At 36.1% G+C, this 24,701-nt stretch overlaps 1 protein-coding gene and 3 non-coding genes across 9 annotated transcripts in view; 1 reads left to right on the top strand and 3 right to left on the bottom strand.

Annotated features, from left to right (window-relative positions):
* LOC127856353 (uncharacterized) overlaps positions 1 to 11,483 on the top strand; it is a 31,296-nt gene extending 19,813 nt beyond the window's left edge. For 3 of the 6 annotated variants that reach the window (XM_052392492.1, XM_052392493.1, XM_052392494.1), the window contains exons 5-7: positions 1,149 to 1,468; positions 5,521 to 5,628; positions 8,259 to 11,483. In XM_052392492.1, coding sequence (XP_052248452.1) covers positions 1,149 to 1,468; positions 5,521 to 5,628; positions 8,259 to 9,101 — 1,271 coding nt within the window. In that variant the 3' untranslated portion in view covers positions 9,102 to 11,483. Of the gene's footprint in view, positions 1 to 1,148; positions 1,469 to 5,520; positions 5,629 to 7,379; positions 7,431 to 8,258 lie in introns of all 6 variants that reach the window. The other 3 variants (XM_052392498.1, XM_052392496.1, XM_052392495.1) reach the window with 3 other exon arrangements.
* Positions 11,484 to 13,385: 1,902 nt separating this feature from the next.
* Positions 13,386 to 13,469, bottom strand: Trnas-aga (transfer RNA serine (anticodon AGA)). The gene has a single exon. It is a non-coding gene; the product is annotated as a tRNA-Ser (tRNA).
* Positions 13,470 to 17,300: 3,831 nt separating this feature from the next.
* On the bottom strand, positions 17,301 to 17,382 carry Trnas-aga (transfer RNA serine (anticodon AGA)). Its single transcript has one exon. It is a non-coding gene; the product is annotated as a tRNA-Ser (tRNA).
* Positions 17,383 to 23,965: 6,583 nt separating this feature from the next.
* Positions 23,966 to 24,047, bottom strand: Trnas-aga (transfer RNA serine (anticodon AGA)). Its single transcript has one exon. It is a non-coding gene; the product is annotated as a tRNA-Ser (tRNA).
* Positions 24,048 to 24,701: the final 654 nt, after the last annotated feature.

The raw sequence follows: 24,701 nt of genomic DNA, 5'->3' as shown, positions 1-24,701 counted from the left end.
GACAAACACATTGTGGTAAAAGGTCAACGTCAAGGCCATCCTTCAAGGTCGACGGTAAAAAATACACATTTAGGGGAAGTCATAAGTTTAAAGGGAGATAATTATTCAATATTTAACATAGCCACTTTATATATTTGGCATGCATGTGTATCTCATGGAGCTTCACATTTTGAGTGGTGAATCTACAGTCACGGTAGTCGCTTTTAATTATTTGCCACTAAAATTAGAGATTTGTTAGAGACAATTATTTTAAAGGGAAGTACTTTATACAATTATAAATCTCATATTATATATCCTTACCAACAATTGAAGTTCTTTTCACAGTTACTGTACAGATTTATTATTTTGATTATTTATAACTCAAATGATTGATTTGTCAAAGTTTTTTTTAATGATATAATTATCATTTCTTTCATGTACTCCGTAGTTAATAGTAGTGTTCATTACATACCTGTGGACTTATGTCCATAGATACATGATGAACTCTGGCTATGATCTCTTTGATAAACCACAGGCCTTGGCTGTCAGTGATGTCTGACTTGGTCATTTTTGGCTGTCTACAGACCCCCCCCCCCCGGTTGGATTGGACAAATCCATGGGAAGTAATAAGCTTTAAAGGGAGATGATTTCTATACCTGCCAAATGATAAATAGAAATTTTATTTCAAAGTGGCGCAGTAGGGGGCATTGTCTTTTTGACTAACACATCTCTTGTTGGGTCACTAGGTCAAAGGTCAAGGTCACTGACCTTTAAAAAAAAAATCTGACAAGCTTTTGCAGCCGAGCGTGGCACCCTTTATGCGGTGCTCTTGTTGTTAATTGCGTTTTTCCATAGTTGTTAATATACATGAAACGGAGCATATTTGAATGGTCATCAGAACAAATGGATTACAATAATAATCACATAGCTCGCTTTAAAAAACCTGGGGACTTTTCACTTTTACCGCCTGAACTTTCATAACTGTTAACTTGCATATTAAATTATTAACGATATATGAACGCTGAGAAACTCTTGTGACGACGTTGCGTACACTTAATTTACTTTATAAAGTAACAATACGTCGTAAACTTATTTGAGCATCCTGAAGTTTTGAAATGGTTAAATAATTCCCGTTAATAAAAAAATCACGAAAAGGTAACTCTTTTCAGATTTCTCCCAGTCGAGTCACACCCCATCGAAGCAGCCAAAGATTTCCCCACCCCTCTCACTTAACCTCCAGATGTCCCGCGATGAGGTCACCGCCGCCGGGAATGCGTCCAACGGGAACTCCGATCTCGATTCGCCCATGTCGCACTTCAAAATAGAAGGGACCGGAAGTGACGGAAGCGACAGCGTCTCCTCGCCTTCTGCCGGAAATATCAGCGAGGCGCAGCTGCGTGAGGAGCTCCGACAGAAGATCTACGCCAGGCGGCGCTCGCAGGGGCTTGATGACCTCAAAGTGGAGTTCAAGTCACCGGAACCCTCGGAGGTTAACCCTTTTCTACTCAGATACACATCTTGACCCATGATTGTCCCTCGATATTCCAATTCAATTTAAGACTGACCTATTTTCCGCGTTCCGGGAAAACTGAGCTTAATGCATGGGCGTAGTGTCGTACCAGATTAGCCTGTGCAGTCCACACTGCTAATCAGGGACCATAGTTTGCGCTTAAAATGGATTTTTAATTCCATGAAAACGGAAAGCGTCGTTCTTGATAAGTCTGTTAGGACTGCACATGTTTATTTGGGATGTAACTCTTAACGCATATTCATTAAAACCAATTTTCCCAGACCGCGTTTCAAATGATTGCTATACGAGAACTTACTGATCTGGAACCCATCTAATTAAGCATAATAGGGTCAATTTATATACAGCTAGTGTTTTCCCAGGAGGAAAAGGGGCATAGCGCATTACTTTAAAAAAGGGCGATTTAACGCGCAGTTAAGGTAAAAAGGGCAAAAACGTTACGTGACTAAGTGGTTTAGAGAGAAACATATACACATAAACATATAAACAAGCACATTTAATGGTAAGTGGTGTATAAAATTTTCTTTAATAAATATTAATACATTTACCTTGCTATGTCTCCATTAAAGTAGCATGCTTTTGCAGTAAACTGTACAGAATGACAAACATAATAAAGCAATATATGCATAGGAATCTGATTATACACAGATCCACAAACACATAAATTAAACCATGTATGTCTTATCCCATTTTCTAACGATTATCCCGTCAGAAGGTTTTTTTCAGTAAAATTAGTAAACTGAACGCTAACAATTTGCAAACACTCGTTTCCGTGACATACTTCAAATGAACAGATAACTGATAAATATGTTGTTTTTGTGTTTAACGATTAATGCATCGTTTTTATGTCCCCCACTATAGTAGTGGGGGACATATTGTTTTTGCCCTGTCTGTTGGTCTGCTGGTTGGTCTGTTGGTTGGTCTGTTGGTTGGTTTGCGCCAACTTTAACATTTGCAATAACTTTTGCAATATTGAAGATAGGAACTTGATATTTGGCATGCATATGTATCTCATGGAGCTGCACATTTTGAGTGGTGAAAGGTCTAGGTCATCCTTCAAGGTCAAAGGTCACATATATGGGTCAAAATCGCTCATTTAATGTACACTTTTGCAGTATTTCAATATTCAAGATAGCAACTTGATATTGGCATGCGTGTGTATCTCATGGAACTGCACAATTTGAGTGGTGAAAGGTCAAGGTCAAGGTCATCCTTCAAGGTCAGATGTCAAATATATGTGGCCAAAATCGTTCATTTTATGAGTACTTTTGCAATATTGAAGATAGCAACTTGATATTTGGCATGCATGTGTATCTCATGGAGCTGCACATTTTGAGTGGTGAAAGGTCAAGGTCATCCTTCAAGGTCATAGATCAAATATATGTGGTCCAAATCGCTAATTTTATGAATACTTTTGCAATATTGAAGATAGCAACTTGATATTTGACATGCATGTGTATCTCATGGAGCTGCACATTTTTTTAGCACGTGCATTTCATTTATCCTTCTAAATGTGTGATCTCCATCGTAAAATAGCCATTTTGCCGAGAGTCACAATTTATTAGCTGTATCGTCCGCCATCTTGTTAAAATGAAAACCGACAGGTACGCATAGCAACGTATACTCGTATAATATGTCGGCCTATTAATAAGATAAGAAAACGTTACAGTAATTCTGTCAATAATTAATTATCTAAATTTAAGATAAATGTTTTCATGATATTGTATTATGCATGAAAAGCACATTTTCCACGAGGACAATCTTGGTTTCAATAGAAGTCTCCGAAGTAACTGTCCATGATTAACCAGGTTTTCCGATGGAAAAAACTGGTTATTAGATTGGCGAATGCGGGCGGGCTGGCTGGCGGGCTGGCGGGCGGGCGGAACAAGCTTGTCCGGGCCATAACTATGTCGTTCATTGTCAGATTTTAAAATCATTTGGCACATTTGTTCACCATCATTGGACGGTGTGTCGCGCGAAATAATTACGTCGATATCTCCAAGGTCAAGGTCACACTTTGAGTTCAAAGGTCAAAAATGGCCATAAATGAGCTTGTCCTGGCCATAACTATGTCATTCATTGTAAGATTTTAAAATCATTTGGCACATTTGTTCACCATCATGGGACGGTGTGTCGCACGAAAGAATCACGTCAATATCTCAAATGTCAAGGTCGCCACGACTAAAAATATATATTTTTTTAAAACAAACTTACAAAGGGGGTTAATTTTGTTTGTTCATTTCAAAAGTTCAGTTTGAGTTTTCTCCCTTTATGAGATTTTTTTCACAATGAAAACCTGGTTTTGTGACAATTTTGTCCCTTGTTTTATTGTGGACTAGTATGCATACATTACCATGCCACTGAAATCATCGATAAATATTGACACGGGGTTATTCACGCATGACTAATTCATAACCGAGCGAATCTTCGCGGCCTTTGGGCCATACTCTGACACTACTAGTCAGCAAGGTAGTTTGGACAAAGGGCTATTATGCCTATTAATATGTTATCAATAAGGGCGCGAAAAACAGCGGGTGCTTATGTCATGAAAGGGCAAGGCGGCTGCCTTTGAAAAGGGCAGCGTGGCGATAATTGACTTTGAAAGGGGCAGCGTGGCGAAACAAAACAAGGGCATGGCGATTCGCCACGCTAAAACGGCCTGGGTAAAACACTAACAGCATGTTGTTTTAATGCCACCGGTAGGGTGGCATATACCAGTTGAAACGGCCGTCTGTCTGTCCGCCCGAAAAATTTAACATTGCCCATTACTTTTGCAATAGTGAAGATAGCAACTTGATATTTGGCATGCATGTGTATCTCATGAAGCTGCACATTTTGTGTGGTGAAAGGTCAAGGTCATCCTTCAAGGTCAAAGGTAAAATATATGGCTTCAAAGCGGCGCAGTAGAGAGCATAGTGTTTCTGACAAACACATCTCTTGTTCTAAAAAGCATTCATGCATAATGGGATCATCTATGATATACTTGATTTCAGATCAATTGTCGTAAATTTTATTTCGTTACGGGACACTGATTAAGATTAAGTACGAAGCATTTTTAAAACATGGCAAAACTTTATGTACTGCATGCATACAGGTAGTTTAAAACATGTGAACGTTATGGAGTCGTGTATATACGGTTTGAATACTAGTATTACACATTTTAGTGGATGCAAGAAACAAGTAGAACAATAGGTAACTCAAATGGGGTCTCAAACAACGTAAGTGTCATATAAAAATTATCTGCAGTTTCCGTTTCGGTAAGGATTTCTTTTCAAACTTTGATACGTTTCTGAGCCGCGTTCTGTGAATACTGGTCAGTGCGCAGTGTCGTCCCTGTGGAGTCCTCACAGGCTTACCAGTGTGGGAATACTGGGCAGTGCGCAGTGTCGTCCCTGTGGAGTCCTCACAGGCTTACTGGACAGTGCGCAGTGTCGTCCCTGTGGAGTCCTCACAGGCTTACCAGTGTGGTAATACTGGGCAGTGCGCAGTGTCGTCCCTGTGGAGTCCTCACAGGCTTACTGGACAGTGCGCAGTGTCGTCCCTGTGGAGTCCTCACAGGCTTACCAGTGTGGGAATACTGGTCAGTGCGCAGTGTCGTCCCTGTGGAGTCCTCACAGGCTTACCAGTGTGGGAATACTGGACAGTGCGCAGTGTCGTCCCTGTGGAGTCCTCACAGGCTTACTGGACAGTGCGCAGTGTCGTCCCTGTGGAGTCCTCACAGGCTTACCAGTGTGGGAATACTGGACAGTGCGCAGTGTCGTCCCTGTGGAGTCCTCACAGGCTTACCAGTGACAAAATTTTCTTGTTTTTGGGATAGTTTTCGTTTGAAGGAAGTATGTTTTTAGCGAAAATTCAATTTATTCCGAAAGTGTCGTCGCTGATAAGCCTGTGCGGACGGTACGGGTTTATTTGGAACGACACTTTACTCTCATGCATTAAGTCCCGTTTACCCAGAGCGAGGTTCTTGTATATTGATTGTCATGAGGCATGACGGACTTGTGTGTTTCCTGTAGTTAACGGAAGAGGAGAGACTGAAGCTGCTCTATCGGCGGGAATGTAACCGCCAGGCGGCGCAGAGGAGCCGGATGAGGAAGAAAGACCTTGTGGACAGTCTGTTGGAGGTACGTAGTACAGAGGTCCTGTCCTTCCGGTAGAGCTGCACTCTGGGAGAAGACATTTTCACCTTGTTTGGTTCGGTGTGTAATTGCTAAGCATTCCATCAGCAGGGATTTCAATTGAAGCAGTTTCTACTTTTTGTTGCAAGCATATTGGAATTTTTAACCAGGTTTTCCAAGGGAAAAACTGGTTATTAGATTGGCGAATGTCGGCGGTCGGGCTAGTGGGCAGGCTGGCGGGCGGAACAAGCTTGTCTGGGCCATAATTTTGTCGTTCATTGTGAGATTTTAATTTCTTTTGGCACATTTGTTCACCATCATTAGACGGTGTGTCGCTCGAAAGAATTACGTCAATATCTCCAAGGTCAAGGGCACACTTTGAGTTCAAAGGTCAAAAATGGCCATAAATGAGCTTGTTCGGGCCATAACTATGTCATTCTTTGTGAGATTTAAAAATCATTTGGCACATTTGTTCACCATCATTAGACGGTGTGTCGAACGAAATAATTACGTCAATATCTCCAAGGTCAAGGTCGCCACGACTAAAAATAGATTTATTTTTAAACAAAGGGGATTAATTTTGAACAATTAGTTCAGTTTGACTTGTCTCCCTTTATAAGACTTTTTTATTAAATATATATATATATATATACACCGTAATTTTTTTGTGCATTTTATTTCTCTAAAGTTTGTGCAAAATAACATTAAATAATATTGACCCCTGCACGGGATTTCATCTCTGGTTTTCAACATCTATTGAAATCCCTGCAAACGTGTGATAGGTACTCGTTAGGTTGGCGTTATGAAATACACACTTTTTGTTCGATTTTAGTAACCGTTCTTTTTGAAGGGTTCTGCCAGGTACGCGTTAACCCATTTATGCCTAGCGTCTTGAAAAAAGGCCTTGGCAAACAGCATAGATCCAGATGAGACGCCGCATGATTAGTTAGTTTTTTCTTGTTGATAATTATGCTTCGGTAATCTTGTATAATTTTGATTTCTGTCGTTCATGTCATCATGTCATCATGTTCATTCGTTTTCATTGCATCAACCACATCCGTCCACCCCTACACGTTGAAAGTATTCAATCCTGCTGTTCTCTCGCGACGCGTTTCCTTAGGATTTCATTTATATTATAAATGTCAAAAATTATATATGATACCTTAGAACTAAAGTTTATATTCATGTATTCATCAACCTTAAAGTAGTCAAGCATTGTCGTCGAATTTATTCAAAGGGAGGTTACCAACCTATACGTTATGACAGTGTGTTGATTTTCTCAATGGGAGGTTACCACGCTTTAGTTTTATCAGCGCGTTGATTAGTTTACAGTGAGGTAACTACGATATAAGTTTTGATCAGCGTGTTGATTATCTTTTAAAGAGGTAACCACGCTATAAGGTTTGATAGTGTGTTGATAATTTCTATTTCCCGGAAATAAATAACAATAATTAATAATGGTTATATTTGAAATAATGCGAATTCAATGCATATGCTCAATCTTTCTTTCGCGAGCGTGTCATAATTTATAACTCTTATTTTCTGATCATTTCCTGTTGTCTGGCAGTAAATTGAAAACATCAATGGAAGTGTTATACCATATGTTGCAGACGTCTTCCTATCATAGTATTGTAAAAATCGTTCTTGGTAGCATCATCGTACAGTAGCACTTAATGGAACAAAATAGCATATGAACACAGAATATTGTCAATGAAATGAATATTTCCGTCTATTTATTGTCTACCCACCATTATTAGTGATCGTTCGATTGGAGTATCGTCACTGTTGGCACTCTAGGGTAACTTCATGTACGTCACCATTCATCACATAATCTTCGTACAAGTATTCCTCCTTCATTCTATCCATAATGTAATCACATCGACTTTACCAATATATTATCATTCCTACAAATGCATTTCAGAAAACTTTACTTGTATGCATGTTGTATATAATTGTTTCTACCGCATTAATCCCTCCTGACCATATTGGGTCAAAATCATCTCTTGTCGTCCTCATGGCAATCACCCATCAACACCGTTCTCACTTGCTAGACATTGATTTATCTTAACGAAACGTAACCCATCTGCTCATTTTCTTTAATTGAAGTCGTTTGTCAATATATGCAGGCGTATTCCTTATATATTTATATGTACAATCACATGGAACATTTATGTTAAAGTTTGCACCTGTATGGTTACTCTAAAGTACTGAAAGTTATAAGCATGTCGTCTTGTCGTATTGTTTGTTCTCTTATTCTGGAATGTTATCATAAAGACCACAATATTACATTCGTATGTGTATTCTCCAATAAATATTATTGAGTGGCTCAAGAAAATGTAGCATGTTAACGCGGCTTTTTATATCTATTTTTTAATAATCTAAAAATATCATGATATAATTATTAAAATTAAGACTTTGTTGAAAAAGTCAAATATTTGTTAAAAATACATAATTGTTTATCGATTTGTACTTAAATTATTTAACAATAGAGTCGTAGGTTTTGTCGTGGAAATTGTGTTACAATCGAAAGCATTTTTAAGATAAAGTGATTTTATGCGTTTGACCTTGTGTGACCTTGCGCAGTCAGTTAATTGAAATCAAATTTCAAGGACAGACGGTGTGTTTATCTTTACTAGGAACTGCAGGGTGAAGAAGTCACTCGAAACAAGCTTCATCACAAGCTCGAATCGCTATTGGCCGAGAAAAACATACTGCTCAAAATTCTCGCCACTCACAATTGCAGCAAAATTAACAAGACTGACGTGTCTTCAGTTAATACGACAGAATGTTCAGCGGCCGATGATTGTGGTGCTACTTCTGTTAAGTCTAAATGTGAACGTATTAGTACCGACAATGCCACTTTTCAGACCCCCAAAAATATTAAAGACAACACACTTTGTATCGTCCCCTGGGACCAAGAGTTATTCTTTAAATCAATCCATGACCATATTGCGAAAGATCTGTACAACAAGCCGATTAAATATAAACAAAAACACGATCATATTCACTCAAAAGTGTTTCAAAACAGTTCAGAAGACGCAATTGATATTTCTGACAGTTCGCAAGGTGTTGATTCAGACAGTGACTCACAACATGCCCTTCTTTCTAAAAGCAGTAAACAAAACGAAAACACTAAACCAGCACACACCAACATTTGCACAGATGACGATGTCTCGTCGAGTTCGTTTGAGATTGACAATTCAAATTATGGTTTGAATGATTCCGATGTCAAACATTGTCAAGAAAGGCAAGAACGTTTAAGTGAGCCAGACAGCACTTTCAAAGAGTTAGGCAAACACAATTACGAATATGTAACTGGTCAATCGGCTGAGCAGGCAGAACGAGTAAATAATGAAAATTCTAAGATATCAAATGGTATTAAAGTAACTCAATTCCAGGAATATTGTTTCTCTGACGTAGCGGAAGTGATGAGCCATATTGTTACATGTGTGGAGCAAATGTTAACGGATGAACAATGATGATGACAAGTATATATTTCAACATAGTTAAGCCAGCGTTGGAGTTAAAGTTATTAAATTCGCTTAGAAAACGGGTTGTCTCTGATTTTAAGCATAATGTGATATTATTTAAATGACGCTTGTAAAATTGTAAATACATTGCACAGTTATCAACAAATCTGTGATAGCTAGGTAATATCGAGGTATTATAGTCTTGTTAAACAACAGCAATTATAATGGTGTTCTTTCATAGTAATTCAGGATACTTGATATCGATACCATTAAATCTTCATCCATCCAAACATTGTCATCATATGTCTTTTTTCTATGCAACAAAACTAACATGACACTTTGTCTACATGACCTCAAACTAGGCATGTCATATACAACTCGTATAGTCCATTTTGTAAAGTTTGTATACCTCATATCCTTCAATGAACATAAACGATAACAATAAGTATGGGATTTGTAACTCACAATATTTATGTAAGATAACTCCGTGTACAATCCCGTTCAGCTTTGTGAGTACCATGATATTGGAAACCAGTTACACCAATGCTCATAAAAAGACGCAGGTTCTCTTGGAATTTATTACGTAATCTTATAATTGGAACTCGTTGTTGAGAAACTTGGCTTTATGATTTTGCAAAAAGTGTCATTCCAGATAAGCCTTTGCATTTCGCACAGGCCAATCAGGTACGACACTTTCCGCTTTCTTTGATGTGAAGAAAGTCTGCTAAACGGAAATCCAGTTATGGTGGGAAGAATAGTCCTTGATGAGCCAGTACGGACTGCACATGAATCAAGCCCAGTTTTGCCAGAACGAGGCACATATTGGGCCCATATCTATGTGTTGTGTTTGACAATTTGAGCTGTTTGTATACGACCGGTTGTATCTCTTTGCAGAGACTTGGCGAATTGCCAAACAAAAATCTCAAAGATGACCGCCCCAGCGCTGAGCAAGTGAAGAATTACTGAGACAATATTTGCTGACAAAAATATCATCATTGATTGTCATAAAAACGTATTTATGCTTAATATGCTGTGACGAAATATTGAACATATGAGCATGCGAAAGACGTATACTGAAATTGTCGATTCAAGATTCTATGCTCGGTAATGACATTTTAATAGCCACAAAATAAATGTGTACGGTGCTCCATTTTGGCTAAAATACACTCTATATACACATACAATTATAACAACCTTCATTCATAGCATACCACCAATAACCTTGACTTGTAAACAGCGAATGTGTTGTTTTGTACTTAGATTATTTTACCTTTATATTATTTGACACCAGTTCCAAAGTCAAATTTAAGACAGAAACCATTGTAATCTTTTTGTGTTATTCATGGCAATAGAAGACCACTTAACATGGCACCAACTCATACTGAATTCGGCGCTTTGGTGCAGTTTGCAATAAATACTGAGGCCAAAAATGTCCTTTGAATGTACATGATAGCACAAGTGACTCACTTGATTTTATTTCACTAGTTCTTGTTAAGTATTATATACTTGATATCTAGCCATCACAACACACGTCCGTTTAGTTGACATATAACGCTTTTATTAATATAAGTATAAAGTAAGCAAGAAACATATTTATTACGAATTGCTGTTGTACATTGAACAAGTGTCTTATGGACAATTTTTATCGTTTACAGTAATGGTCGAAAACTGGCATTGTTGAAACGTGTTTTATTTTGTCATTTTGTATTGGTTATGTTGGTATTGTGTACATACATGTACGTATTTCAGTCTAGGTCGGTATTGATTTATTAAGGCAGCATCCATTTTCACTTGTTTATTTTAGATAAATCATTACGTACATGTTCACACGGTAGTGTGCAATGTTCTTGAGATCATTTCATATTCCAGCGAAAGCAAATTTCTCTCATTTTTACTGCATAGGAAAACGGAATCGTACCATCTACTATGTCTTATTCTTGCTGACAAAAACAGAAACGTACGCATATCTTTCTGACTTTCTGATATTGTATTTATTCAGATACATGAATTAACACATGTCGATTTTCGACATTTCTAACATGACTTGCGTATTGTTTTACTTCCTGTGTCGCCTTTGTATGATGTTTTAAATGTGCTACGTTGGTATTTCTGTGCTAGTGTCATGTTTCTTATCTGTGTACATGTATGTTCTTTTGATTGTTAAGACTTTACATGTTCTGTTTATTTCAATGGTTTATTTTGTTACCAAATCATGTCATTTTTCTTTTCAGTACTAATTACATCCATATAGTTTTATATGTTAACTTTATCACACTGTTTATGTTAGATGAAACGTTAAACTTTGTTTATGAATATACTACATTATTGTTTGAAATGTTTATATCTAAAGATGTAATGCAGAAAAATTCTGCTAATAAATGTCAAATGATAGTTCCTTATTTTATTATATGCACTCATTTGTTTGAGTTTAGGGCTTCGCGCTAAAAAACGGTAAAAAACAATGCACACTATATCATTATAAGTATATCAAGATATTGTTAGGCATGTGTACGGACTTAATTATCAAATTTAAAACAATTCCAAGTACTATCCGAGACGAGTAAAATATATAAATACATACATATATATATATATATGTAGAAGTTACATGTAATATATATACATACATATATGTATGTATATATATTACATGTAACTTATACAATATATATATATATATATATATATGTATGTATATATATTACATGTAACTTCTACAAATTCAAACATTGTTTATGATAAAAACGACGTTCTGAGAAAACTGGGCTAAATGCATGTGTTCCCAAATTAGCCTGTGCAGTCCGCACAGGATAACCAAGGACTTTCCGCCTAAACTGATTTTCTTTTTAAAAAAAAATCTTTAATAAAAAATCCATAAAATCAGAAATTGTCCTCCCTTATTAGCCTTTGCGGACTCCACAGGCTTATCTGGGACGAAACTTTCACACATGCAATAAAGCAAGTTTTCCCAAAAAACCTATTATAACGGATGTTTTTGATTAAACTGAAGTGTGTTTATTTTGACGAATATACATTAAATGTATACGTAAAAAGTGACGATGGCTTTCAGTGTTGATTGATTTGGTTTCTGATTGCCATTTTGATGCCACATAAAGCGCAACCGCATGTTGTTACATATAAATCTGGAATAATATAATATGATTAGGAAAACTCTTACACGAACAAGAAACAGAACATAAATAAAGTATATACAGTAATTCAAGCATGGTTATCCCTCAAAATATAGTTGGATTTTAATAAGACTTCCATTTACTGACTTACTATGTTGTGACACGACTCAAAAACTTGAGTAGCGTAATACGTGGATATGAAGCCTGTTGATAGTTGACTTAATTCGGCGAAGATCGACACCCTATAGAGGGGTTTCTTATAAGTATGCGGTACGAATGTGCCTTCTTAACAGATAAAGAGAACTTATCTACGGATTATGTCTTGCGCTCATCCGGGCACAATGTGCTTTCGTAACACTAGAATATATTATATCAAGACATCCGCCCAGCGTTGGAGATATCTAGCGTCTAGACTCTGCCGAGCAACAGAACAGACCAGTCTACGCTAATTATCCCCCGCCAACGGCGGTGGGATATTGTTTTGGCGTTGTCCGTCCGTCTTTCCGTCCGTCCGTCCGGCACTTTTGTTTCCGGAGCCATATCTTGGAAGTGCTTTGGCGGATTTCTTTGAAACTTGGTATGAGTGTATATATGGATAAGAGGACGATGCACGCCAAATGGCATTGTACACAATCTGTTAATAACGGAGTTATGGCCCTTTGTATCATTAAAAAAATGCTTATTTAGTGTCAAATATTACACTTTTGTGTCCAGAATCATATTGGCGAGGGATATCAATTCAACGAAGTTGCTTGTTTACAATATGAATCGATGACCACATAGTTCTGATAATAACTATAGTTCTGTTCTGATAATACCCACCATGGCCTGTCTCAAGACAAAGATATTGTATGTGCGTGACCATTGCGCATTTTGTTGAGTGAACTCGTAGTTGAAAGACAAACGGCGTGTTTATCTCTACTAGGAAGTGCAGGGTGAATAGGGCACTTATATGGCTATAATTAAACCTTGTTAACACTAAAAGTTACATTTATTATTCACTCTACATGAAACTTGGTAAGAACATTTGTTTTAAAGATATCGTGCGGCTGAACTGAGCAGGTTATCTCAGTTGAGCGACTTTTGACCATTCAGGCCCCTGCTTTGTAGTAATGCGTAAAAGAGAAGTTTAACAGACAAAAACTGAACGAAACAAAAGTGCTGCCTTGTCGGCAGGATTCGAACCTGCGCGGGAAGATCCCAATAGATTTCTAGTCTATCGCCTTAACCACTCGGCCACGACAACTGTCTGTCAACTTTTTTTTTTAATCAGAGTTTATTTACAGGTCCTACCGGCCTCTTCACGAGGTCTTTGAGGTCCGACCTGCCCCTGTGACCTTTCAGGAGATAAAAGTTATTTTAAGTCATAGTAGGTCAGATTTACCCCGGGTGTCCGGGTGTTTTGCCAAAGGTTTTTACTTTGAGTTTTAGGAGAGTTCAGTGCACGCTGGCCAATGAGACCTTAATGTGTCCTGTACTGTATTGCTGGTGATGATTTTATGATTAGGTGTAATGCTGTGTGCATGAGTAATGTGTATTTGTTTGTTATGTAGGAGTGTTCGGTGTATTGGATTGCTTAGGGTGTTGTGTAGGTTAGTGTTGTGTGTAATTGATTGTGTTTATTTATATTTGTATTCTTAAATGACCATTTATGTTATGTTATGTAATGTAATATTGTTAACCTATTTACGTGACAGAAATCAAGGTATATATTTGTGTATGAAGACGATGTACTTATGTATAAGTCTGAATAAACTGTCTGTCTGTCTGTCTGTCTGTCTGTCTGTCTGTCTGTCTGTCTGTCTGTCTGTCTGTCTGTCTGTCTGTCTGTGTATGTGGGAGTTATATAGGTGTGTTCGGTGTACTAGTTTGTTTGGGGGTGCTGTGTAAATGAGTGTTATGTAGTTGTGTTCTAGGTCTTATGGTGATTATGTGTATACGGTTGTGTGTAGATCAGTCCTAGAGGCCGACCAAGGAGCAGCACTCATTCCACTCGAAGCCACCAGCGTCTTTTTTCCCCCGCCTGCCACCCATCCAGGTCTGTCAACGGAGTGTACGCGGCCTTTATTACGTCGCCAGTAAATCAACGTTGCAACTGTACACCTCGTCTTCCAAACATATGTTTCTATTGATTATTTTGAACGGAGAATAAGAGAATAAGACTGAGGTATTTATGCGATGTATTAAAACATCCATATATAAGTTCTCTTCAGTCTTACCGCATATTTATAAGAATAAAATCTTTAGGACGTCATATATCGCCGGTTACACTAAACTATCATCAGGTGTTTCAAATCAACGAATTACGCTGCTCTTTTTAAGGCGTTTCACTACACAGTCAGTAATGTGATATGTTAATAAAATCCAATAGCTTAATATGTTGATTACAAACACCTGTTGATAGTTTACTGTATCCTGCGATAGGTGACGTCCTCAAGATTTGATTCTTATAAATATGCGTTAAGACCCTTCCTTCTTTACGCATGAAGATAACTTACCTATTGGTCTTAAATATATCGTATAAACAAAATTGCTGCGTTGCCGGCAGGATTCGAACCTGCGCGGGAAGATCCCAATAGATTTCTAGTCTATCGCATTTACCACTTGGACACTAAAATAGTTTTTTAAATTATTTGGAAATTCAAAAAAGTAGTCCAGAGTCAGGCAGGTGAGAAATACACGGCGAGTTATTTCACGATGATTTTCCACATATTATCACTCTTTATTAAACAAAAGTATGTATTACATTATCCACGTGCTATTTAATTGCTACTAGATAGTCACTTAGAACCGTTAGTTTTCTCTTGTTTATAATTATGATTCGGTAATCTCGTAGCATTTTGATTTCTGTCGTTCATGTCATCGTGTCAACACGTTCATTCGTTTTCAATGCCTCAACCACATCCGTCCACCCCTACACGTTGAAAGTATTCAAACCTGCTGCTATCTCGCGACACGTTTCCTTAGGATTTCATTTATATTATAAATGTCACAAAATATATATGATACCTTAGAAATCAAGTTTATATTCATGTATTCATCAACCTTAAAGTAGTCAAGCATGGTCGTCGAATTTATTCAAAGGGAGGTTACCGCCCTATACGTTTTGAGATCACAATATACTAAAAGATTTCCTAAACAAATTCAATGTAAAACCAACAATTTCAACGAAAAATAAAGTCAAACTTTTGCGTGAAGACACCCTCATAACTATACCTTTTAAAGAGCATTCCAAGACGAATTGAGATAAACAATAAAAAGATAGGTCATGTGATATGTAAGAAAGAACTCGACGCGAATCAACGGTCACTGTTTTAAGGCCATCTTTTTACCGGCTTATCTCCAGTTGATGATGGTTTCCCGCCATCTGTCAAAGTCTCATGTCGTCTCCAACCTTAACGCAAAACACTGAATTTGTAGTATACAACAATGTTTTCGCTACAACAGGCACACAAAGATATTAAAAAATCCATTTAGTTTTTATATGTTAACTTTATCACACGTTTATGTTAGATGAAACGTTAAACTTTGTTTATGAATATACTACATTATTGTTGGAAATGTTCATATCTAAATATGTAATTTAGAAAAATTCTGCTAATAAATGTAAAATGATAGTTCCAGTAGTAGTAGTAGTAGAAGAAGAAGAAGAAGTAGTAGTAGTAGTAGTAGTAGTAGTAGTAGTAGTAGTAGTAGTAGTAGTAGTAGTAGTAGTAGTAGTAGTAGTAGTAGTAGTAGTAGTAGTAGAAGTAGTAATAGTAGTAGTAGTAGTAGTAGCAGCAGCAGTAGTAGTAGTAGTAGTAGTAGAAGTAGTAGTAGTAGTAGTAGTAGTAGTGGTAGTAGTAGAAGTAGTAGTAGTAGTAAGTAGTAGTAGTAGTAGTAGTAGTAGTAATAGTAGTAGTAGTAGTAATAGTAGTAGTAGTAGTAGTAGTAGTAGTAGTAGTAGTAGTAGTAGTAGAAGTAGTAACAGCAGCAACAACAACAACAGCAGCAGTAGTAGTAGCACTAATAGTAGTACTAATAGTAGTATGTTATGTTATATCAGATCTTTGTCTGCTTTGGCGAATTAAAAACCTGAAAATTATAAAGCGTTGCAACGCGAAACGATTGAATAATTTGGAGAGTTCTGTTTTTTTCGTTATATTTTATGAAATTACGAGAATTGCAGATATAAAGTACATGTATATAATAACATCGCTCTTTGTATAAGCACGGATGCCCGAGTGGTATAAGCGACATACTATCACTCCAGGGGTAAGAAGTTCGAGCCCAGTTGAGGGTTACTTTTTTATCTTTCATAAATTGTATTCTTGATTTGTTGCTAGAGCGTTTTAAAACCAATTTTTTAAAAATTATCAATATAAAGCATTTAATGACAAACTTCAATACGTGCCAAAATCTGTGAAAAGGACCCTTTAAAAAACCTTCAATATATTGCAAAGTTATGGCTGAGACACGGACAGCGCGACTGCTATATGACTTCTTCATCGAACAGTGCGATATAAAATATGCGATTATTTTAGGCTCCCAGTTAAACTTTGTTTAGGAATATTCAACATTATTGTTGGAATTGTTTATATCTAAACATGTAGTGCGGCAGAATTCTGGTAATGAATGTAAAATTTGAGTTAAGTTTGATTGGTTTGGTTCTGATTGCCATTTTGATGTCGCATAAAGCGCAACTGCATGTTGCAAAATAATATTAAGATACAAATAAGATATTATATAACTCAGAAAATAGCTACACGGCGTTAACACGAACAAGTAAAATAGTATAAATACAATAACAATTCAAGCGCGATTTTTCATCAAGATATAATTGGATTTTAATAAGATATCAAAGCCCTGACTAACTGTGTAGTGACCCGGCTGAAAAAGAGCAGCGTAATTCGTTGATTTGAAACATCCCTAGACAGTTTACTGTATCCGACAATATGTTAAGTCCTTAATATTTGATTCTTATAAATATGCGGTAAGACTCTGCCTTCTTTACGCATGAAGAGAACTTACCAGCAATGGATTTCTAATATATCGTATAAACTAAAGCTTAACATAACTGAAAGAAACAAAAAATCCGCGTTGTCGGCAGGATTCGAACCTGCGCGGGAAGATCCCAATAGATTTCTAGTCTATCGCCTTAACCACTCGGCCACGACAACTGTTTGTTGACGGAGTGTGCGCGGCCTTCATTACGTCGCCAGTAAATCAACGTTACAACTCTACACCTTATCTTTCTAACATATGTTTCAATACATTTTACTAGGCGGAGAATACGTCTTTAAACTTCATTTTAATCGTTGTGTGGTTTAAATGGGAGCATAAAATAATCGCATATGTTGTATCGCACCTACCGTTCGATGAAGATGTTATGTAGCAGTCGCTCCGTCCATGTCTCAGCCATAACTTTGCAATAGATTGAAAGGGTTGTAAATCCGTTTGCCCTAATGTTCGCTATTTTAAGAATACGTGTTATGTTATGTTGTTTTAAGTAGTAATATTTTGTTTGTCGTAAAAGTGTAAATAGTCTTAGTAGTATCACAAATGTGATAAGGTAATTATAGACAATCAAGTCAAGAACACAAGCGTGGTGTTTCTAAGACGTTTATTTTACAACTGGCAGATAGCATGTGGCTAGTGCCGGATAGCGGTCAGTGGACATGCTCATAGAGATAAACATGCAGACACGTGTTCGACATATATTACATCCTTCTCTCTTTAAAGAAGAAAATTTATGCATAGCATAATTAAATTCAATACCATTTTAAATATATATTTCAAGAGCATGATTTGTTCGTTAACTTTATATATAACTTTATATATTTAAATTCAATGAGTATTTGTATATTTAATACTGATTTTAGTTTTAAATATGATAGTAGTAATGCATATTCAGGGGCGAAGCTGCTATTCGGCACAGCAGGCTCGAATCTACACTTTTTTTTGAAACATGAAAACAATAAAAATGCTTCAACTTCGAAAACGCATAAAAATGTTTACCCTGAAGGGTTTGATGTGTTAGAAATCTGCATTTCATATTGACATTATCATCAGAAATTGATTTTGGTCGTGTTCAAAGGACATATTTTCCAATTATCAACTCTACTTCTTTCTGTCATAGATTCTAGTTCGCTTCTTTTCACGTGACTTGCTGTTACAAGTTTACATAGATCTGCATGTAGATCTACTTGTCTCTCTTTCAACACTACATTTAGTTGTAATAGATTATCGTTGGATTTGTAAGAAACAATCCGATTGATGTTTATGACCGCGGAAACTTAAAATGGACCACTTGATCCCGTATCCCGATCCATTGACTGATTCCGGGTCGGTTCGGTCCCTTGATGCCGAACAAAACGTGCCGTTATAGACATGCAGACACTATTATTGGAAAGAATTCTCATGGTTTGACTTGTGAATAAGTGGGGTGTTACACTTTTACATGTTTTTCTGTTCCATTTTGTTTTAAAATTTAGTTCTCTGGTATAAAGATAATACAGAAAAATTTAGTTCTCTGACATTGAGATAACACAGTTAAATAAAACAAGAGGCCCCAAAGGGCCCTGGGTCGCTCACCTGAGAGACTTAAAACTCTAAAGCAAATATTTTAAGTTATTAGTATGACAAGACTGACTTTAAAAAAAGGTGTTCCAACGTATTCACAATAGGCCTATATAGAAAATTACCACACCCACCCTGGCGGTCATGTTTTTAATACCCAGATTTAAAAAAAATATATATATAAGAAAAATGTTTCTTACAAACATATAGAGAAAACTGCCCCATCCCCTGGCGGCAATGTTTTTCCACTAATCACGACCATTTTCAAACTCATCTGAAATATCAATAAAACCATTGTTTTGACCAAGTTTTATGATGATTGGTAAAAAATGTGACTTTTAGAGTGTTACGGGCTTTTTCAGTATATAAATATAAGGCAAATGACCACCTTGGCGGTCATATTACTAGATGGATCAAAACTATTTTTGAACTCAAGGGTTGTTAACATTGTTTTGTGAAAAGAAAAGGTTTGCTGTTTCGGTAGATATATACATATATGCGCAGTAGATGTGTGTGTGTGTGTTTTTTTTAAATAGACATTTGTTACCTGTTGCGACAAAAGCTATTATTTTGGATAAAAGTAATATGCGGACAGTAATTTAATAATGAGCATCAGCAAAAGAAAATGGAAGTACATTTTTCAACAAATTGTTGTCCAAATGTGAGATCATGAGATAAGCATCTTATAGGGGATAACTGTTTACAATCTGTTTAGCAAGAAAACTTTTAGATACTGAAAACAACCGTATTTGTTCAAGAGAATGTGTTTTTGTAAAATAGTTTTTGCATAATTAAATAAAATATGTTGAATTGTTATCATATATCAAAGTCAGTTATAAAAAAGTAAATGAGTATGAGAATATGTCCAGCTACTAGAAATTTAATATTTATCTTCTGTTATAGAACAAAACATCACTTGATCTTTCTTATAGTTATAAATGTGTGCAAAAATAGAAGAAATCACACACAATACATTTGAAATGTATCATATCAAAACAACTATCAAACTATTTGTAATTTAAATGCACAAACAATCTGTAGCATAAATATATTATTTTTGCAAAAACAAATGCAAATAGACTTATCTTTGAACAGCTGTTTGTGCTTCTTAAAAGATGTGATACGTTGTTGTTTTACTACCAAATTGTTCACATTTTTGACAAAGTGTTTTTAAACAACTGGAACAATTTTAGGACTGACACCTTGCATTGATATTTCCAATTGAAACAACAATAAAACCTGCTAAAATCACAAATCTTTCATAACCAAACACAAACTACTGACTAACTGCAAATTGTAGGGGTAAAACATTTCAAGATGTAATGTCTTATCTATCTAAACTTATGAATGATTTCCATCTGACATCAACACAAAGGTCTTTGATGGAAGTGCCCTGTTAATTGGGGTCAATTTCCAGGAGTGTTACACAATTACCACCTGGCAACAATGCAAGCAATGGTAAAAATGAGTTTTATAGAGAGTAGCCTATGATAAGTGAATGAAAAGTCAAATAAGATTCATATGTAACACTTCTTGTTGTTTTATTGGTTTTACCACTATGTTAAATTTCTGCAAAGATATAGATAACAAACATAAGTGATGGCAATAATTAATTTGAGTAATGCAATAATCATAATTAGATAATTGGGTTGTGGTTAATGTTTCTGAATCCATTACCAGTATCATAATAATTATCATAATCATCATAATCATCATAATCATAATCATCATCATCATCATTATCATCATCATCATCATCATCATCATCATCATCATCATCATCATCATCATCATCATCATCATCATCATCATCATCATCATCATCATCATTGTGCACCAACATCCGCATTACAACTAGAGCGTTAACATGGTTTCAATATAGTCATATTATGAAAACTGCCGCTACCCTAGCGGCCATGTTTTTCAACAAACCGTAACCATTTTCAAACACAGCCAACTATCAATACAACAAATCTTCGGACCAAGTTCCATGAAGATTGGGCTATAAATGTTACTTCTAGAGTGTTAACAACGTTCAACTATAGCTATATAAGCAAAACTGACCCGCCCCCTGGCGGCCATATTTTTCAACAGACCAAAACTTTTTTCAAACTCAGCCTAGCTATCATAAAAACAAATGTTCAGACCAAGTTTCATGAAGATTGGACAATAAATGTGCCTCCTAGAGTGTTAACAAGGTTTAACTAAAGCCATATAAGCAAAACTGCCCTGCCCCCTGGCGGCCATGTTTTTTTTACCGATCCGAGCCATTTTCAAACTCAACCGTCGTATACAGGAAACAAATGTTCTGACCAAATTTCACGAAGATTGGACCAAAAATGTGATTTCTAGAACGTTCACATGTTTTCACTATATACATATAGAGAAAACTGCCCCGCCCCATGGCGGCCATGCTTTTTCACCAATCTATACCATTTTCGAACTCGTCCGAGATATCAATGAAACCAATGTTTTTACATAATTTATGATGATTGGGCAAAAATTGTGATTTCTAGAGTGTTCACAAAGTTTCTCTATAGCCATATAAGGAATACTGCCCCGCCCCCTGGCGGCCATGTTTTTCAATGGACTAAAACCATTTTTGAACTCAACCAACATATCCACTGTGAATGAACAAAAACTGTCACGTGACCACAAAAGTCAACGTCAGTAGTCATTTTATGACAACAAACAGCCGCGCAAGGTAGGTTTTTTTTCCAATATTTTTGCTGATCATCCTCTGACTTTCATACGACCTAGTGCACGCAATATGGCATGCATATAGCTTTCGATCGGTATATCACGCGTTTTGTGTGTTGCTCTGGTTTTCGAGAACACTTCGGCGCAAATTTCCATTTAAGAAGCAAACGTCAGTAGTAAAATTACAAAGAGTCAGTGTTCTCGAAAATTAACGATCACAGAACAGTCTATGCTTTACCGGACGAATATATATTACATATGTCTAAACAAACACAAATATCTACCAGATATTGAATAAACGTTTAAAGAGTGAAAACAAATATGGCAAACGTCAGTAGTACGTTTAGGAATGGCAAACTTTCTTAGCAAAAATATGCAAACGGCAGTAGCTAAATAAATGCAAGCGATTAATTTAATGAAAAACATGTGAAACAATATAAGTTATGCTACTTTAGGTTTAAATTATATATAAAAAGTTAAGATTGATGTCATAAATTAATGCACGACATATATAAATTCTGCAACAACAAAAATGAACTAATGTTTAAGTGATATTATGTGCATCTAACAGTTTATAGGTGTCTATCGCAACCGTTGTTTATTTTTGGTGCTTTTACTTCATATACACGTATATTCGTTAATGCAGCATCAACATATTGAAAAAAATATCCCGGAAAGAGAAATATAATGCTTTTGAATATCAACCGTACTTTCGTTTTGCCAACTGACGACAGGAATGATTCGATTTACAATGTGAATCTAAATTGAGTTTTACGCAGATTCGTTCATACGACACAAAGACACTATTTTATTTTACGGATCATTTCGACTAAGAGGATTCACCAGTCACGTAAACTATCGAATATAATACATATTTTTTATAAAACAACTGGTAGCAAGATTCGTTGCAGAAAATTGGTCATTAACCACATTTTAAGTAACTATTTTGACCTGTTAATTTTTTTTTAGCTCAATTCATAATATTTTAATAAAATTTAATAAAATAATATGCAATCTTATTGATTTGTGACTTATACTTTTTTACTTGTTTGAACATAACGAAATGATCCTTAAAACAAAATAAGTGGCTTTGTGGTTATTACCGCAATAACCAACGGTTACCCGTCGATTATTTCGATTCTAACACGATTTCATTAATAAGTTATCCGCGATTTAAAGTTTATAAAGAAAAATTATATTAACCGAATGTAGTAGTAGTAGTAAGTAGTAGTAGTAGTAGTAGTAGTAGTAGTAGTAGTAGTAGTAGTAGTAGTAGTAGTAGTAGTAATATTAGTAGTAGTAGTAGTAGTAGTAGTAGTAGTAGTAGTAGTAGTAGTAGTAGTAGTAGTAGTAGTAGTAGTAGTAGTAGTAACAGCAGCAACAACAACAACAGCAGCAGTATTAGTAGCAGTAATAGTAGTACTTATAGTAGTATGTTATGTTATATCAGATCCTTGTCTGCTTTGACGAATTAAAAACCTGAAAATTATAAAGCGTTGCAACGCGAAACGATTGAATAATTTGGAGAGTTCTGTTTTTTTTTCGTTATATTTTGTGAAATTACGAGAATTGCAGATATAAAGTACATGTATATAATAACATCGCTCTTTGTATAAGCACGGATGCCCGAGTGGTATAAGCGACATACTATCACTCCAGGGGTAAGAAGTTCGAGCCCAGTTGAGGGTTACTTTTTTATCTTTCATAAATTGTATTCTTGATTTGTTGCTAGAGCGTTTTAAAACCAATTTTTTTAAAATTATCAATATAAAGCATTTAATGACAGACTTCAATACGTGCCAAAATCTGTGAAAAGGCCCCTTTAAAAACCCTTCAATATATTGCAAAGTTATGGCTGAGACACGGACAGCGCGACTGCTATATGACTTCTTCATCGAACAGTGCGATATAAAATATGCGATTATTTTAGGCTCCCAGTTAAACTTTGTTTAGGAATATTCAACATTATTGTTGGAATTGTTTATATCTAAACATGTAGTGCGGCAGAATTCTGGTAATGAATGTAAAATTCGAGTAACGTTTGATTGGTTTGGTTCTGATTGCCATTTTGATGTCGCATAAAGCGCAACTGCATGTTGCAAAATAATATTAAGATACAAATAAGATATTATATAACTCAGAAAATAGCTACACGGCGTTAACACGAACAAGTAAAATAGTATAAATACAATAACAATTCAAGCGCGATTTTTCATCAAGATATAATTGGATTTTAATAAGATATCAAAGCCCTGACTAACTGTGTAGTGACCCGGCTGAAAAAATGCAGCGTAATTTGTTGATTTGAAACATCCCTAGATAGTTTACTGTATCCAACAATATTTTAAGTCCTTAATATTTGATTCTTATAAATATGCGGTAAGACTCTGCCTTCTTTACGCATGAAGAGAACTTACCAGCAATGGATTTCTAATATATCGTATAAACTAAAGCTTAACATAACTGAAAGAAACAAAATTTCCGCGTTGTCGGCAGGATTCGAACCTGCGCGGGAAGATCCCAATAGATTTCTAGTCTATCGCCTTAACCACTCGGCCACGACAACTGTCTGTTGACGGAGTGTGCGCGGCCTTCATTACGTCGCCAGTAAATCAACGTTACAACTCTACACCTTATCTTTCTAACCGTCACGTAATTATGTATCGTTCGTGGAAAAGACACAGTAACAACTAAAGTTCATTTCTGTTTTCATCGAGATTTATTTCTGTTGAATATTCTCTAACACAACGCTTGCTAATGTTCATGAAATATAATTTTACATCGCGGTGGCCGACATGGCCACCACGTCAAGAAAGCGTGACTACTCTACTCGATTGTCAAACTTAGGACTCCTCTTCATACAACGCAGATGCCAATTTATACAATAATGGACAAATAAATTGGGTGACGGCTGTCTGGATGATTGACTTTAACATGAGTTGAATTACCTGATACGGGATGGCTTTATGTGTGACTTACATATCTTGTGCATATATATGCCAATAATTAAGCGAGACCACGTTTGTTTAACTGCATATATGAAAGTTCACCTGTCATTTAACATGAAAATATACACAAATTAACAGTGCTGCATGTGCTTACCATAGACATAACTAATTAGTGAACCCAGCCATGGGCAATAACTTGGTGCATTTTTCTCGTCTAATTTGACGATGACATATGATGCCCATTTATGCATTTCTTCATGAAGACAGATATT

The sequence above is a fragment of the Dreissena polymorpha genome, chromosome 13 (assembly GCF_020536995.1).
Source record: "Dreissena polymorpha isolate Duluth1 chromosome 13, UMN_Dpol_1.0, whole genome shotgun sequence".
Classification (NCBI taxonomy): Eukaryota; Metazoa; Mollusca; class Bivalvia; order Myida; family Dreissenidae; genus Dreissena; species Dreissena polymorpha.
This window is presented reverse-complemented; position numbering and strand designations above follow the sequence as displayed.